Source organism: Atractosteus spatula, chromosome 6, assembly GCF_055471065.1.
Source record: "Atractosteus spatula isolate fAtrSpa1 chromosome 6, fAtrSpa1.hap1, whole genome shotgun sequence".
In the NCBI taxonomy this organism is placed as follows: Eukaryota; Metazoa; Chordata; class Actinopteri; order Semionotiformes; family Lepisosteidae; genus Atractosteus; species Atractosteus spatula.
This window is the reverse complement of record NC_142711.1, coordinates 41,984,273-42,002,677: the sequence shown is the minus strand read 5'-3', so window position 1 is coordinate 42,002,677 and position 18,405 is coordinate 41,984,273. Positions and strand designations below refer to the sequence as shown.

At 37.7% G+C, this 18,405-nt stretch overlaps 1 protein-coding gene across 2 annotated transcripts; it reads left to right on the top strand.

Moving 5' to 3' along the window:
* The first annotated feature begins 698 nt into the window (after positions 1–698).
* mettl4 (methyltransferase 4, N6-adenosine) lies at positions 699–17,815 on the top strand. 2 transcript variants are annotated; one of them, XM_088919622.1, is made up of 8 exons: positions 699–1,159; positions 2,508–2,573; positions 4,735–5,101; positions 6,294–6,360; positions 7,370–7,538; positions 8,656–8,762; positions 8,865–8,956; positions 16,900–17,815. In XM_088919622.1, exons 1-8 carry the CDS (start codon positions 866–868, stop codon positions 17,055–17,057), a joined length of 1,320 nt encoding a protein of 439 aa, XP_088775748.1. In that variant the 5' UTR covers positions 699–865; the 3' UTR covers positions 17,058–17,815. The 2 variants fall into 2 exon arrangements, with proteins under 2 accessions (XP_088775748.1, XP_088775747.1); XM_088919621.1 differs by having other exon boundaries at positions 7,364–7,538.
* Positions 17,816–18,405: the final 590 nt, after the last annotated feature.

Genomic DNA, 18,405 nt, shown 5'->3' with positions numbered 1-18,405 from the left:
TTGTTCGGAGATTCTTTCTCAAAATAGGCTTATACCTTATATACGTTTTATGCTTTGTTTAGTACGGAAGCGCATTGCTGACATCAAGGAAATACAAATCCGGAGTAATCCTATAATTACGAGTTAGCAATGATCATTTGAGTGAACAACCTGTTACATTGTGCAATCACAGCACCTAGAAGCTACTATTCATAGCTCATCCGAACTGTGGGTTTAGTGTTCGTGACAATGTTCAGTACTTTCTACTGGGGCTTAGTTATAACTACATTTTGCAAATTGTACCTAATGTGAGCACAATTATAACCGTGAGGATGTATCCTTAAACAAGAACTAGTGTGCCGTGCAATCGATTCAAATGCTTAAAACTGAAAGTGATAATGGAGGTATTATATGACAATTGTGCTATCGCGTGATGATCGTATAAAGTACGCGACAATGTAGTATCTCATTACGAGATAATTTTCTCGTAGTTCTGATATAACACTCGGTATTTTTTTTCCTTGGCAGCAATGTGCTTCCGTAGTTTGAAAAAGCATGGTATTTCATTAAAATACTTAACACCTCTCACTTTTGAGACTTATGGTGCGTGCATAACTGTTTTTAGCATTCTATAAATTTCCTATTTGCAAACAGCAGAAAGTGCATTACAAGTGACTGGTTAATTCAAGTCATCGATGACGTAAGGTGGTGCTGTGTTCTGCGCAAGCGTGGGATGAAAGAAATATGGCTGCGCCCAGTGGATGTGCTGTTTTAATTTTCTGAGTACCCGCATTTTTAGCAAAATTCACAGAGTCCTACTCGGCACCTTTCCAGATATGAAAAACAGTAAAGCGTGCCCTTACCCGTAATCAGATTGTGCTGCAATATGTCTGTAGTTTTGAAAAACACCAAAGGATGGTTGTTGGACCAGTACTCCTATATAAACAAAAGTTTTCAACATTGCCTGTCATTTATCAGCCCACAACAGAAACGGAACCTAAGGTGCAGATTTAAAAGAGAATATTTTGAAATAGTAAAACCTCATATTTTGTCGAAGTCCCCCACGAACTCAGATTGCCTCGCTCTCGGGGGCGCAGAAACTGTCGCACAAGAAGAAAGAAAAATAACTGCGAACTCGCAGAAACTGTCCGATGAAGAATTGCCTTCGATCACGACAAAGGTAAAGATCTTTCACGTCTAGTAGTTTAACATACAGTATTCAACCGAGTGAAGGTGGGATCGCTAGTCCCAGACATGCCGGGGTCCAGAAAGTAATACATTATTATTTTCCCCCTTTCTTTAAAAAAATGTATAAAACGTAAGTGACAGCTCATTTCCTATTGATAATAATAATAATTTAGATAGGTCCTACCTGCCAAAGTAGGAGGAAAATATTTTTGACTTGATGTTCCCGTATCCTGTCGACTACGGGGAGATTAGGGCTGTTGGCTTCACGACAGTCTTTCAGCGCGCTCCTCTTTTTTTTTTAAGCATTTCATTGACGACAACACCTCTGTATGCTGTAATGTTCGTGCATTCATAAATAAACCTTGATTGATAACTAATAAGTAGAGCAAAACAATACCTGCAAAAAGGAACCTCCATTACTGGCGGCGCAGGCGTTATAATTCTACTAACGGCGTTAATTGTTTCGGGTTGGTGTTGATTAGAAAGGACACTGAGACTTTAGAAGCATCTGTACCGGAATCTAAGCACCCCCACACTTCACTTGTGGCAGGATCTCGTTAGTGGTTCTCTGCCTGGAGTCGTGGCCGTCACCTGATGAAAATACCGTTAGCAAGCGCGTAAAAAACTAGATGGGCAAAACTCTCAACAAGTTTAACTTTATCCTTAGATCCGTGTGTCAAAAGTGGTGTAAAATCCTTACGGAAAAATACAAAATACAAAATTGCATTAAAGAAAATAGTGCACACCATCAATCAAACAGGTAGTTTAGTAGGTCAGTTGGATCCACCTTGCTGTGAATCCACTCAGAACTGAAACTGCGGGGGGCCTAATCCACCCCATTGTAATTATTGTTTTAATCTTATACTTTGTTGCTTTTAGCTATACACAACTTATTTGATGAATTCATTATGCCTCCAGTATCTCCCACTCCAGTGCTACTGGTCCTGAGCGTACTCCTCCAATTTCTTTTCATTCTCTTTTTTTGCAGTGAAAAGCTTAAAGAGTGCAAATGAAATGCATTGATTGACTTAAGAGTTCAGTGAAAGGGAAACAACGATTTTTGCATTATGATTACAAGGCTCATTACATTAACATGCATTTGTTCCACTTGATTTCAAGCTTTTCAGACTGCCTGTGCAGCCAAGTTTCATTAGAACACGCAAAGAAAGACAGTGGAATTAATGGGTTTTACTATTCTATGTGGGTACTGTTTTGCATGCACATTTCAGTGAAAACCACACCCGTCTGCTGACAACCTCACATCTATTGACTCTTATATAGTTAGTTATTAACAAACAACTTTCTGAAAAAATAAACATTTGTATTTTCTTTTGTTCAAGAAGCGTAAACGTAAGCACAAGGAGCTGAACCAAGGTGAGAGTGATATGCAGGTCTACCATGAAAAGGTGAGCAAGTGTTTTCAGTTGGATGTTCATGTACAGAAGGAAAAGAGTTTTTCATTGTTAAGGAACAAGTAATAGGTTTATTCCATGCTGAAAGGAGAAGAAAGAAAAGGCAACGTTTTGGCTGTGGAGCCTTCTTTGGGTGTAAGAAAGAGAGGGCAGTCAGAAGGCTCCACAGCCGAAACGTTGTGTTTTCTTTCTTCTCTTTTCAGCATGGAATAAACCTATTACTTGTTCCTTTGCAGCCTACGCATGCTGACGCGGCTACCCACCTGAACGACTTTTTTGATGTTTACCCTCAACGTGTAGTCTGAGCATCTTGGGTAAAGCACGGGCCGACTTTCAGCGTTGTTTTAAAAAACAAATCCAAATCTGGGGGAAAGCTCCGGTGCCTGAAGATCAAATGATCAGAGCCTCACAAAAACACACACATACTGTAGGTGGTGTTTCCCTGTGAAGCAAGGGGGTCTTTGTGTAAATAGCATACATGACTCCTCAATGGCTCACTCACACCGCATGAGAATTAGTGCCTGGCCACGTCATGTGCCGACTAAGCAGGATTCCTTAAGCAGCGGCATATAACAGGCACAGCGCCGCTGGAATTGGCATGGCTCCTGTCCCCTTCTGGGGAGCTCCAGGCTTGCTGTGATGTCCATGAGGGACACGTCTCTCTGCTGAATTGTCTGTATGTTACAGGGTGTCAAAAGATGAATGTGCCATTTGGTAGGTGGTTCAGAGGAGTCTGTCTACATGTACTTATTCTTCCCATGTGAATATAGGAGTTGTTACTGAGTGCCTCGGTGTAAAGACACAATTGGTAATTCCAAATTAAATTGCTATTTAACAAAAATCTATGGAGATTTTACATTTCTGAAAAAATATACTGATGTGTGTTCCTTCGTCATTGGTTTCCACTGTAGGGATGTAACGTTCTACTTTAGCTGTGCAGCTCCACCTTGTGGCTGTTCACAGCTGACCAGAATCACACTCCCATACACATTTTTTCTGTTAACTCTGTTGTTCACACGCAATTTATTACGAAAATAGCAGATATATCAGCACCATGTCTGTACATTTTGTGCCATGTCCACTTGTAAACCACTGTGATAGTTCATGTGTAGCACTGTTCTGCAGCTATGTCTGTTACCGATTGTGTTTCATCCTTATATATTAAGTGTACAATTTCAGAGATCATGTAATTTTGTTCAGTTTGTTTACTGTAGGGGGTGATACTGGGGTGATCAGCACTACTGTCTGTGCTGGGCTTAATTCAGTTTTCTGTGTGGAGTTTGATTCTTCCCATGTATGTATGGGTTTTCACTTGGCACTCTGATTTCCTTCTGTAAGCTGTCCAGGCTAATTGGTGACGCTAAGGTGTCCTGTGTTTATGCACATGTCTTGCTGTGGACCACTGTCCTGTTCAAGGTGTGGTCCCACATTGCACCCGATGTCTACCAGGTTAAGCCTTGGCTCAGTTTGACCCTCTAAGGCTCACTGGGTTGTTAAAAATGGACAGATGAATAGTAGGCTGGGTTTTTAATGTTTTATAAATTAATGCATAAGTGATAAGTCAGGAAACCTAAGTTATTGTACGTGCAGCTGTGTACTGCACATGCAGCTGTGCTTAGTCCTGGTGAGATTTACGTGGGAGGTTTGAATTAACTTGAAGGGGAGTGGTGCAGGACACAAGGATGGTGGTTGCTCGATTTGTCACTTGGGTGATTAATGGTGGATCATTAATAAGATGATTCGTGTGTAAGCCTTAAATGGACACTACAGTTATGGTCAGTGGAATGTGCTAGTCAAAAGTCAGGGAGCCTTTAACTCTTTATTTTTTCCAGGAATTATTTTTATAAGGCAAGCAATGGGTGCAAGTCGGGAATACACCCTGTAAGGAATACCAGACCATTGTAGGGCACTCACAAACACGAGTTATCTTACCAGTGTGTCTATGGACTATGGGAGGATCATGCTAGCAGTTTTCAAATACAGTGTCGAAATACTTTGAGTGTTAAACTGATACTAGAATATCTGTAAGATAAGAATTTTCGCAAAGATTTTCAACCTGCTGTAGTAAGACTAACATTTCTTAAAGTGATTTGAACAGATTTCTCCTAAATTGATTTGAATTTTATGCCAATATTAAAGTGTCTTTTTTGTTTAGGTTAGGAAAGTCATTTTAGAGGGATCCAGAGCTTTACTCGATGAAGGCTTCACCTGCGGTTACCTCTACAGTGACAAAGGAAACGAAGGCTCAGAAAGTGTTTCCCATCAGAGTGCTGGCAGTCGACTTGCTGATCTGTGTGAAATGGCTAAAGAACTCCCATTTGCGACTGAGGATGAGGAAGCATCCGTGCAGACAATCAGCGAAGGAGCAAACTCCACAGAACACCTTGATCTCTTCACGCGGGTCACAGAAAACAACATGGACTGCTCAAGACTGGTCACTCTGATGGGAGAGCAATATCTCCTGCCTCCCCGCTGCAGTTTCCTGCTTTCTGATATGTCAAAAATGCAGCCCCTTTTAAACTGTAAGTATTCACTTCCTTCTCTTGAGCCCTCCAGGTCGATCTGCAATCCAGTGACTTTCTGCTGCACAAAGCAGTTTTAGAAATGTGAATAACAGAACATTGAAATATGAAATGAAATGTGAATAACAGAACAGAATAACAGACATGATCTGCACTGGAAATATCCTATGAATGGGTAGGTTTAAGTAAAATTCTCAAGTGTGTGCATTGTTGTCACAGAAGACTAAATTTCATTTTTGACTCATGGCTTATTTTGGAGCCCGTCATGTTACCACATCATATTTCTTCTTACTTGGGTAAGTAGTAGAGAAAGCACATTGTAGCTGCCAGATGTAACTTTTTGGAGAAGAGTGTTCACTGTAACCTTTAGCTCTGGTATTCACTAAATTCTTGCAATTGCACCTCTGACATCTAGTGGTTAAAATGAGTAAAACAGTTGTCTAATGGTTTTCATTCCGTAAGCAGTTTCAAAACACTACTAATAAATATTCAACATTATTCGTTTCTCCTGGAGGTAATAAAGTGCATAAAATTTAAATCTACAAAATAGATGTGTAGAGAGTATCAGGTGATGATTAATGATGTGGACCACAAATCTAATTGATTTATTGTTGACTGGTAAATGGGATGAATTAAACTTCATTGATTGGTTAATAAAATGAGCTGCTACAGCACTTCATGTTGACAGCTCATATTTAGTTTTTCTTGAGTTTTGCGATCACAGTTTAGGGTATTATGATTTATATGAATCATAGTTTGCTAAATTAATTTCTGTACACCTAAGCTCTGTTGGAAAAGTAATAGGTTTATTCCATGCTGAAAAGAGAAGAAAGAAATCACGTTTCAGCCGTGGAGCCTTCTTCAGGTGTGTGAAGCTCAGCTGTATTAGTAAATTGCTGTAATCGAAACTACTTGAAACTTGAGTAAATTGTTGATGTCATTGTCCACACATTCATTTGTGCCTTATTGGTGTGGAGGTGGTCTGTGGAGTTACAGAATTTCCTCCTTCCATTAACACCATAACAGGGTTAGGAATTATTTGCTACTTTTGTTTTCCTGTACCTAAGATCAATTAAAGGCTAAAGCCATTCACAAAAGAAGAAAGAACGAAAAAGAAAAACACAGCATTTGGCTCTTAAGCCTTCTTAAAGCTGCTCAAACCTTTCCAACACCTGTGTCTGTATTTCTACAGACCAGAAGTATGATGTCATTGTTCTTGATCCTCCATGGGAAAACAAGTCTGTCAAAAGGAGCAAAAGGTGAGTATTGTAATCTGGATCCCTTAGAAAATAAATCCAAAAAACGGCTTGATGTGGCGCACATTTAGTGAGTGGAGACTGCTTCATGTCCTGGCAGTGGAAGATAATTCTTTCCTTTTGGGATGGCTGTTTTAATTGTTGCCGTTCCTATAGTAATTAGTTTTGATGGTAACTGATAGTTGAAGTGGTACACTTCGGAAAGTAAGGCATGGAATAATGATAGTTTTGTGTGTGCCGGAAAACCCCAAATCCAAAATAGTATTACAAAACAGTTTAGTTGCTGTTTCATGGCAGAGCCGGGCTTGATGAGCAAAAAGTCTTCAGATTTAAAGAGGCTGTTTCAGGCTGCATCCATTACATCCTTGGTCACTCAGCTACAGTCTGCCTGTTTATCTCTTATTGCTACTAAAGTTATGATTAACAAGAAAGTCTCCATCACTTAACAAAGAGGCTGAGTGAGGCTGAATCCATCTTACATTATTACATCCTCCTTGGTCTTTCAGCTACAGTCTGCATGTGGCACAACCCAGACTCATCTTTTGCGAAAAACAACAGGGACTGGATTTTTCTTTTTTTTTTCTGGAAACGTTCTTTGTCTAGCTAAAACTATTATGATAGTTAATGGAGGTAATACTTGGAGATTTTCTTTAGAAGTAAAGCACAAGTAACACTTTGCTTGTTCATCTCTTATTGGTACTAAAGTTAGGATAAACAAGAAAGTCTCAATCACTTTATGGTAGTACTTCAATAATATTATCATGTTGTAAGCATAAAAGCGCAGAACTTTGAAGAGGAAGCTGGACTTGAACTCTGAAAATGCTGCAACTTGCATGAGAAACACCGTGCCTTTTGGTTCTGTGTGAAAGAGGAAAAATAATTCATAGTGTGGAAGAAATTCTTAATTTTTAACTTACCAACCTGTTATGTATGTTTTTAATTTTATTTAGGTATCAGAGATCTTTAAAAACGTTTCTGTTCAAAATGTAATAATGACTTGTTTTAGGTACAGCTTTCTTCCGGCTTCTCAGCTCAAGAGGATTCCTGTCCCTGGCCTGTCGGCCCCTGGTTGTCTAGTGATCACGTGGGTGACAAACAGACAAAAACATTTGCGGTTCATCAGAGAGGAGCTGTATCCTCACTGGTCTGTAGAGGTGCTTGCAGAGTGGCTGTGGGTGAAGGTAAAAAGTCCCTAGTGTGAATGAAAACTAAGGAACAGACTTACTCTTAATTCTGTTGGTCTGGAGACATTTTTCAGAGCTCAGTAAGGTCAGCCAGCTGTGTTATTGAAAGGCAGTTATGCACTGAAAGGTGAGGGGCTTCTGACAAAAGTATGTAACACATGAAGGAATATTAGCCACCAGATATTTTTAAATTATAACTGTCAGTTCCTGGCAAATTGTCTTGCCCTGTATAGTATGTCTGCATTTCTGTAAAAGCAGTTTTAAAGGACTGGTGCTATAACCTTTCAAGAAAGTAATATCTTACTCAATATGCCTTTAGTCTGTAAACCATTTTCTTTTTGCTCTATTCTAAGAATCCCCAAAATTTCAACGTTTTAAAAAAATGGTTTCTATTTTGAATAATGTACATTTTATTACTTTGTGTTCTACTCATCAAGTCATTGACATGTGACTTTTGTTTTTGTATTATTAGCAACCTTTCAATGTCTTGCACATTCATTATTTCCTTATATTGTCCATACTCACTCAAAACCATCCACTTTAGCTTTGTCTGGGAGCAGTATTCCCAGGGAAGATCCAAAATGAAGTTTTCAGTGTTGAAAGCCAAAGAGCAGCTTTGCCCTTAATGTAAAATTAAACTTTTATGGTAATGTCACTCTACATTGGTTCTGTTACACATTGGCATCTGTCAGTGTTTTCTTGAGTTGTTACACCTACAGTATGTAGTGCCACTCAGACCCTGGAGCTTCTATCATACCCTTGAGCCATTGTTTTACCAAAGAGAAACCAGGTAAACAGTATCACTATAAGGCTTATTTTTTTATACTGTGTACCCTGTTCATTAAAAAATACTGAAAAAATAATTTCATTTTTTTAAATCCTCAGAAATAACTATAGCCTGTTTCTCCCATCTTAACAAAAATTCACAAAATTTACTCCCTCTCAAATTATCACTGATTTAGCTTCCTGAAAAGTCTGTGGATTTTTAAACATGGGTTTGTCAGGGTTCTTTCTCTTTAGTTTTTGAGGGATTAGAGGTGGATCATGCCTCCAAGATTGATTTTTTGTCTTTGAAGTGGTGGCTCAGCATGTAACTTTCTGTTCTTTCTTTAAGATAACAAACTCTGGGGAGTACGTATTTCCACTTGATTCTCCACACAAGAAGCCATATGAAATTTTGGTGCTGGGACGGTACAGTGGAGGCAAAGATTCTTCTTTAAGGTAAAAAATGTATAGGTCATGTGGTGATGAAGTACATGTATTCTTTTGGTTAAATAATGTCATAATTCCCCATTTTTTCTTTTTCCATTTCCCCTTTGCAAGGTCTTCAGAAAAGCAAGAAATTCCAGTCCTAGATCAGAAGTTGATAGTCAGTGTGCCTTCAACTCTGCATTCACACAAGCCTTCATTAGCAGGTACGTACAAGTTTAGCAGTCAGTGTGCCACGAATTATTTGCATATTTAATGTCCTGTACTAAAACAAACATTTTAAAACATACTTAAAATCATTAATTTAAAACTAAATATTTTCAAAAGCAGTATATGAAATGTGTTGGTAGAAAAATGTTGATTATTATTGCTGATAATTTGCTTGAGGACTAAATCACGGTAGGTTTTTAACTGTAAAAATAACAGCATTGTGTTGCATGCATTCTGCATGTGAAGTTAAAATGGATTAGCCATGGCATGAGAGGGTAAAGTGTTGCACATGGTACCCTGTAAGGGGCTGAGCAGAGTGAATAAGCCTCCCACGCATCCTGAAACATGCGTAGGCTGTTACCGTCAAAGTTGTCACCAAGATTATGATCAAATCATATAGACCATGGTGGGACTGAATTAGAAATATCAGAATGAAACAGGAGAAAATTGTTGGCACAGAATGAAATGTGATGTTTGGACTGTCAGTGGGAGTGTCGCTGATATTTGTGTCATAACCTTTTTCAGTGCTTCTAACAAAAGAGCAAACAATAATTATAATGATGGGCATCCCTGTTGAGTGCATCTGCACTAACGCATTTGCAATATTGTATAGGAAATAGATTGGATATTGATAAAAAAGAGATAGCACCAAAGCATTGTAGAATAGCACATCAGCAGTTTAGGAGATCAAATTCCCTTTTTTACATCTAAAAAAGCAGTCCATAAGAATGGCTGTTGGTGAGGGGAAGGCATGCTGTACAGTATCAGAAGAAAATCAAGATTTGTCTGGTCCCCTGAAAAAGAGCCTGTGTAAATAGTTTTTTTTGTTTACCAGCTATAATCACCAATAGCGATAGAGTTCTAATGGGCCCTTGGCTTTTTAAAAAGCAGAAAAAGCAGTTATTTGAACTTGAATAATAATAATAATAATAATTGCTTACACTTATATAGTGCTTTTCTGGACACTCCACTCAAAGCGCTTTACAGGTAATGGGGACTCCCCTCCACCACCACCAATGTGCAGCCCCACCTGGATGATGCCACGGCAGCCATAGTGCACCAGTACGCTCACCACACACCAGCTATCAGTGGGGAGGAGAACAGGGTGATGAAGCCAAATCATAGATTATTATACAAACCTGCTTTGCTTCAGCGGGCTGCCAGTTGTGAGTTGGAGGGTGATATGGCTGCTGAACTTTATGAAAAGTGTCAGATTGCACAACATTTTGTATAAAAGGGCTGACTTCAACCATTACTGCCAGCAACAGCTTGGGTGGAATACCATTTAAGACAGGAGATTTCCATTTTTGCGTAGAAGGAAGAGGTGCTTTTATGTCCTGCAAAGTTATAAGCGTGTGTAAAAGCTCTGCTTGTTTAAATTTGGAGGTATTTCCAGTAGGTTTAAGTGACTTAATCCCAGCCAAGCCTGTTATCGCCTTGAGAGGTACAGACAGTCCTTTGCTTAGGTAAGGGTTCAGTTTCTGAAACCTTTCCATAAGATTAATTTTATATATTCTACTCTTGAGCCATATGGAAGTTTACTTTTGTTCCTTTGATGGTTGTAACTTCCTATTCTGTTTTCTACACTGCCTTGCTCACACAAACACATTTTGTAATATAATAAATACGCTGTATTCTGCAATAAAATGAAAAAGAATCAGTCATAGTGAAGTTGTTTTGTTTTGTATGTTAGGAAATCTACTCTGACAATTACATTTCAGAGTGGCCAGATGTCTAGCCTTTCTCCCCTGTAAGTCGTGTTTCTGTGTTTACACCTGCAGGTTTATGGTTTCTGCGAAATTTCATTGTTGCAGTTTTTCTAGATTAGAATCATCCATTTCCATCTAACAGGACTTAAGTGTTATCTCTTTCTTCAGTTGTTTGATGCTGTTGTGATTCTGGTACTGTGCCACTTTAATAATGTCCACACACTTTTATTCTTATATTCTTTGTTAACAGGGAAGAGAGTTTGAAGGCGAGACTGCGTAGTCCCCAGAATGATGCAGACAATTTTAACATTAGCTATGAGTTCAGTTTTCTGATCCTGAGAATCCCAGAATAAAACCTCCAAAATATTGAAACTGTGCATCAGAGAGCTTAAGAGTTCCAAAGAGTCATCTGGAAAGTACGGTGTCTGTAGTTGCAACCTCAGGGGTGAGAAGCTTCATCCTGGCTTCCATACCTGTAGTAAAGGCTGTGCCTGTCATCGTGACCAATGAGTCCTATTTATCAGTGGTCTGTCTTGGGTGTATAGCTCTGCTAGTTGCTAAAAACAAATTGATTGACTAGTTCCTAATCTCATGTGTCACTTTGATTAGGACCTACCAGAACTTGCTGATAATTAATGTTTTTGAAGTTAATGTGCATAGTTAACTTCCAGACTTTCAACAAATATAAAATACAAGATTGAGGATCTTAATTCTCTACTCAAGTTAAAAACTCTTTTTATCAATGAAAATACTTATGTTGGATATTAAAGTCTTGCAGAAATAAGTTTCAAGGCTGTATGCATTTTTATCATAAAATACATGTAACAGATAAAGTCATGTAAAATACAAAAATAAATGGGAAAGGAATTTTAATTATTGCAAGAGACCTGATTAGCAATCTATAGAATTGTAAAAATCGCTACAGTAAACTAACCTGGAAGATTAATTGGTACTGCTACCTGAAGTTTAACGGGTATAATATGACCTATTTAATATAATTTAAATAATGACAAATTATAAGAGTAGTTTCTGAATATATTACATAGGAACTAGTGGCATTACAAGATCTTAAATAGTTTTGGTCAGGTGTGTTCTTTCTTGTATATTACTTTTTTCTGTTTCCAAAAGATTGGGTCTAGGTCTGCTTGGAAGTATTTGAGAATTATATGGTCAGAATCCCAGAGCAGATTGATTTTATACTTATTTCTCAAAGAACCATATTGTAACACACAACCACATGAAGATCAGGAAGCTACAAATGAGACACATATAATGGACATTATATTAATATATAATCTCTCCTTTTTTTGCCAGTATGATTTTAAAAAAATGCTTTAAAAGTCTGTGTTTCTGATTACCATCTGTTTGCTAAAATAAAAAGACTTATCAGACATAATAATAAAGGCTTGGGAGCTACGTTTTATTAACAAGGCCATTTTAAGAATAGAAGTTCTATTGTTAATAGAACTTAGATGACTGCCTTTTTCCTTGCATCACCTTTGTGCTCACCCTAGCTAAGGAATCGACACAGTAACATTGACAGCAGCATATACTGGTTCTTGATTTTAATCAGGAAGGAGCACCAGTTCCCTGTAACTCAGGACACCGATAGATAAATAGTAAACCAAAAAGAAATCAAGGAATGTCAAGTGTAGTGACAGAAAAAAGAGATTAGTACATGATTTTGCCAGTAGAGTGCAGTGGAGCAACACGAAAACCAATGGGATGTTGTGATCGGATAGGCCAGTGAGCATTTTCAATTAATTTTTCTTTAGGAAAAAAACTGTTTCATTAAAATTTAGAATATTAGCAACAGATTGCCTTTATTCCCTCATTTCGTTTGGCCTTATTACTGTAAATAACTGCAATCTGTCTAGAGACACTTAATCAAAGCCCATCTTTGTTATTAAACCCACTTGTTTATTTTTCTTTGAATTGCCTGATTAAGAGCTTATACAATATGGACTTTATTATATCACAGTGTTACTTTTCATGAAGTTGTACAAAATATATTAAAATAAGACACAAATTCTTTAGTAACATTATGTACAGTCTTCTTTTGCTATGTCATTGGATGTGCAATTACTTTCAGTTTGATAGTAATGGCTTACAAGTTTTTTATTTTGGCCAAACCTGTTCACTCACAAATCTAATATTTTAAATACTGGTGTGAGCTACATATGTCCTTATGTTTTATTTAATATGAAGATTAGTTGCAAAACTGCAGTCTTTTGTGCAACAGTTCACATTTTTTGTTCAAAACAGTTAAAACTGTCTCAGCAGACATTTGGTGAGAATCACTTCTGTTAAGTAATATTTTTTTTTCTTGCTTGCTACCCTTTAACATTCCTTGAGTTTGACAGATTGTTAAGCCATTTGTTTGATCCAAATCAAAGAAAGAACTCACATGTGAGTGATTGAAATGTAATCAGAATAACTGACCAAAACTTATGTTCAGTGAAGGCAAGCACACATCTGGAATGAGCTCCTTCATGTAGCTTAATGAGGAAGACCAGAAGGTGAAAGAGAACAGTAATGAAAACACTAGAACATAAAATTCCCAGCTACCCCAGCATATACATTGTACTGTAAACAAGTACAAATTCTGTGGGAGTTCTGTGCACCATGCAGTGAGTCAGCATGTTAGCTTCTCCTAAAAAAGAAAGAAGCAACCAGCAATCCCTGCCAGACATAAGGCCATGAGCATGCAAGTACACTCATTCTCCAAAAAGACAGAGGAACCTGGAAGTGATTTTGGTGTAGTTAGGGTAGACTCATAAACAGCCAAAGCAGACTGATGCTGATGATAGTTTTTAGTGCTTTTCCACACATGCACTGTGATCAAAATTCCCTGACCCACGGTCCAACTGATGATTTCAGCCTACGCACTGTTTTGTGTGCAAAAGACATCACATGCTAGTTCTTTTCCACTGATTTTGAGAAGGAGCTCATCTTAAAACCTTAGTAAACTTCATATTTATAAATAAGCTGTTCTTTATTCTAAATGTAACTAAATTAGATTTTCTTTCTTTAATTTTATAAGCATAGTGAAGTGAAAGTAACTATTTTAGCTTCTCAAAGTACTTTACATATAGGAGAGATCATGATTCATCCACTACTGAAGTACAACATGCACCTGTGGCAGTAGCCTCACTACAACACAAATAAGGTAGAAACGTGAAATGTTAACTTCAACAGTTGAATCGAGGGGGAACTTTTGAATCAGGTCTGGGGTGGGGTCCGATTTTGGAAGTCCAGAGTAGAATTTAGCCAGGGCAGCAGGGCTAACATCCCTGTTCTTGCAAACAGTGCCACGGTATCTTTAATTAACTTTGGTTTAATGTTTTGTTGACTGGATGACAACTCCTACAGCATCATTTGAACACGATACTAGAGCATTGCTTTGGAAATTCTGGTCATTATGCAAGAGTGCCACCTACTGATCCACCAACAGACCTACTTAGATCCTCTAAGAGGCTTTTCTTAGAGGTTTTCTATCTCACTACTGAGTAGTTCCAAATTTGCATAACTTCTGATAAGATCAGGCTAAAAAGATGGTAAGGGGACAGAATTGCTGTTGATTATCTGTGGTGTGACTTTAAGACCTGAAGGTTCCAAATGGTTAATTTTAGTCAAGCCTTCCAGTATTTAGAGCCCACTTAAAACCTACGTATGATGAGCCTAGGGAGCCAGAAATATTTTGTCATGGTCTTTGGGACTTATAGCACTGCTGCTGTTTTAAAAAGGGATTGTTACAGTATTGTTTGAGAAAACACGTGTTTCAGGGATTTCACTAATTTGTAAAACATTTCTCTTTCAATGTACCTGAACCTAAATTACCTGCAACTACTGTTGCAAATTAATTTACAATCAAAAGTGCCACAACTTTTCACAACTGCATATTGTTTCCAGCTCTGTATTCAGATCTCATGTTTGTCAGAGTACCTTTTCCTGAATTTACTACTGTGTTTAGTAGTCTTGTGCTTCCCAAAAAATGTTTCAAGCTTATGCAGGTCGGTGCATGTCAGAACTGATGTCATCCCCAATGACACACTTTGCCGAAGACCTTAAGCACCAAACATTGACTGACGCAGTGCTGAGTCCAGCGTGACATCAGAAGTTTTACATTTGAAATGCATGTCTGCTACAGCACAGACAGAACAGTGACTTTTGCACTTCCTTGCTGTCAATAATTTAGACTGAGCCTTACCACTGAAAATAAGAGTACATCAAGTTCAATCACAAATACAGTTTATTCCCCTTTTCAGTGAGTTGGCTTAACCTTAAAGCTCTAGCAAAGCTGCATTTAATGCATGGCAGACAGAGCTGTATCTAAAAGTGTCCAAAATTGATATCACTATAAGTAGTTGAAAAAACTTTCCAAATCAGGATTATAAAAGCTGCTTACAGTGTATTATGCTAAATATTTTAATCTAATGTGAAAATCATTAGGATAATTCAAATAAGAAAACTACTTCTGGTTAATAATTTGAGAAGGTGTTATCCAAAGCTGTGTGCACGTGGTGAATTATGCATCAGCAACTGTTACTGCACAGATTCTTGCAAGTATACAGTTTGGTTTTATAGCTTATGAAATATTATTTTTTGTTTTGTAATGGGTATTGCAGAATAATTAGAATAAATCTGTATATTTTAGTCTAGAGAAATCTAAACCAATTACCAGATTTTGAATATTAATCCACAAAATGAAAGTATGAATAAGAATGTTTGATTTAGCATGTCTAAAGCTCTATTTTCCCCTGAGAGGAATACTATTAATTGGTGCGCTGAAACTTCATGGATCAAGGTCAATTTTTAATGTAATAAGAAAGTGTGTTTGTGAATAAGGAGAAATTAATGTTAGACAAAACAGTCTGTTTGATTTCTCTGTCCAAAGCTAGTATGCTAGTATGCAAAAGGTAAGAATCTTTTAATGTAAAAATAATAAGCAAATTATAAGCCATACAGTAAATGCTGTTTATTCAGACAATTTTGAGCATTTTCTTGCAGTTCGAGGTGGTGACTCAGGGAAAAAAACATTTTGCTCCATTGTCTGGAGTGCACACATAAATACATATCCAGTTTTCTATAATTTATTGGATGTGAGCTGTTAAAGAGGTGATAACAAGCTTCACCGGTGAAATCTTAATAAGGTCATGGCAAAGTACTCACCTTAAATGTTAATGAGGTTAAATTTCTTTGTACATGGAAGGCTGTCGATGACTAAGTTAATCTGTTTTATTGATGCTCTATACACCTTTTAAATAAAAATTTATTAAGGGAAAGATGAAGGCAGAACCTCTGCTGTAGATAAATTCACTCCAGCACAAAACTTTTACTTTAAATATTTAGTGAAATTAATTGACATCTCACTTATGGTAATGAATACCGTCTCTAATATTGGATGTGTCGTCCACTGCACATTGCAAATCATTGTGCTGTAATCATCTCAGGCAAGAAATCCCATCTTCACTTACAGCACCAGTTCCTAAGGTTTCTCTGTGTAATAAATTTGTGAGAAATAGGCTTTGGGTTAAACACCTGAAATCCATTCCAGGTCCAGAAAGAATTGAAGAGCCACTATCAAGACTAATAGGGAATACTGCAGCTTTGATGTATCACTTTTTTTACACTTAGTCATAAAATCTTGGCTTGGCTTTCCTCCGTATTAATGTTAAAGTTTTAAAGCCTGAAGAGCACATGGCCTCTCTGAAGAGTTTGGAGTTAAATGAATAATTAAAATCTTTTATTCCTTCATTTACACTTGGCAAGTTAAGACGTTGGGAGCGCTTTCTGTACTTTCATAAGGTCAGTATTTGGCCTATTTAGTTTTTTATTTCTCACGGATGTCTAGAGGCTGGTGAGTGCAGAGGCTTATTAAAACCTAGAGCAGTTTGAGCTGTTTAGAAAGTTAAGTGAAAGCTCAAGATGTGCACGGTTATGAAAGTCATGAAAAGACAGGCAAGTCACCTGTGTGGGCGGTGAGGTCTCTGTTCCCTGCCTTTAAATGAAACCGATCTGTCAGAGCCACTGAAGCCTGTGGAGGCATTGTTCCCATCCTCAAGGGCATCCATTCCTCATGATTTGTGATTATAAATAACAAACCCGCCTGATGAAATCCTTGAAATTAATTTTCTTTTGCCATTTTTAATGAAACATTCCCTTAAAAAAAATCCCTCCGCAGCTGTGATTGAATTTTCTTTTGTCTTTCTCATTGTGCCTCTTCGCAGATGTGCTGAAAGAGCATGTGGGTCCTGCAGCAAAATGCCTGGAGTTGTTTGCACGCAATCTTCAGCCTGGGTGGACAAGCTGGGGAAACGAGGTCCTCAAGTTTCAGCATCTGAGTTACTTTAATGTTGAGGAGACAGACCCAGACATACTTACCTGAGCGTTACACTGGGCATTTTAATTTGAGGTTTTTCTTGGAAACCTTTGAGCCTGACTGATAGATACAGTAGGTCTAATCAAAACAATCCAGTTGTCTAGAAATCATTTTAATAAAGTGTTTTAACTGGTAATGTGTGGAATCTTATAGGAGCCAAAGCTATCCATGTTGGCTAACTTATGATATATACCTGGTTACAAACACTTCATAATCTATCTGAGCAGCTTCCTTATCACAGAGACTCCTGTTGTTTTTCCATTTACTTAAAACATATTAAAAGGTTTGGATCTACAGTACAAAATGCTGTAAAACAGAAAATGTTTCCAACATAGGCTAGTGTTTTTTTAGCATATCCTTTAAATGTAATTGATTATACACAGGTTAAGAGAATAATCACCAAATCAATTTTAAGAGTCTTCTGTGTGCCAATTCAATTTAATTTGCACAATAAAAATATGGGCGGCACTGTGGTACAGTGGTTAGCTGCCTTCTAGTCTTGGGGCCCTGAATTCAATTGTGGACCTGGGGTGCTGTTTGCATGTTGCAAGTTTGTATGTTCTCCCTGTGTTCACATGGGTTTCTTCTGGGTGCTCCGGTTTTCTCCCAAAGTCCAAAGACATACTGTAAGTTACTTGGCTTCTGGGAAACTCGGCCAAGGTGTGAATGCGTGTACATGTCTGTGTGTGTCTGCTGACTGGTGTCCCATGCAGGGTGAAGTGGTTAAAAAATAGATGGATTAATAAAAACAAATATTTTAAAACCATGACATGCCTGTCGCTTTATCCACATTTAGAGTAATGTGTCAAGAGTTGCACAGTTGATAATGTCTTGGGTTCAAAGTAATCAACCGGTAGGTGCAGAATTGTTTCTGTCAGATATTGGAATGAATTAGTGTAAGATATACATGATTTCTTATACTATTTCATATTAGTTTCATGGACTACATACAACCAACAGGATAATCTGAGCAAATGTAACAGCATAGTCCCTAGAAAACATAAAATTACAGCTCACATGACATGCACAACTGCCTTATTCTTCTGTGTAAGGAATATGAAAATAATTTCTGATCGCTTTTACTGTTGTTACTTTTAGAATAAGTGCGTTTGTAAGTGCAACAGCAAACACATTTCTGTTTAGTTGCATCCCTGTATGAATGACTTCACAGCACGGTAGAAGGCAGATGTTGTTGTATGAAGGGAAAAGAAAAAAGGGTAAATGCTCAGTACTGAAGAAAAAAATATGTAGATCAGTGAAAAAAATCATTAAGATTAATAACACCTACTGTCAGCTTTCTCCTGTGTTTTGACACTAAGTGTACTTAAGGGGATACATTACAGAGAGATCTGAA

What these genes read in the sequence shown, in the direction of transcription:
- mettl4 (XM_088919621.1), top strand. Translation starts at nt 866, where the DNA reads ATGTCTGTAGTTTTGAAAAACACCAAAGGATGGTTGTTGGACCAGTAC. An exon ending in TCTGTCAAAAGGAGCAAAAG is followed by an intron (nt 6,361 to 7,363) that starts GTGAGTATTGTA and finishes GACTTGTTTTAG; the next exon opens with GTACAGCTTTCTTCCGGCTT. An exon ending in CAGAGTGGCTGTGGGTGAAG is followed by an intron (nt 7,539 to 8,655) that starts GTAAAAAGTCCC and finishes TCTTTCTTTAAG; the next exon opens with ATAACAAACTCTGGGGAGTA.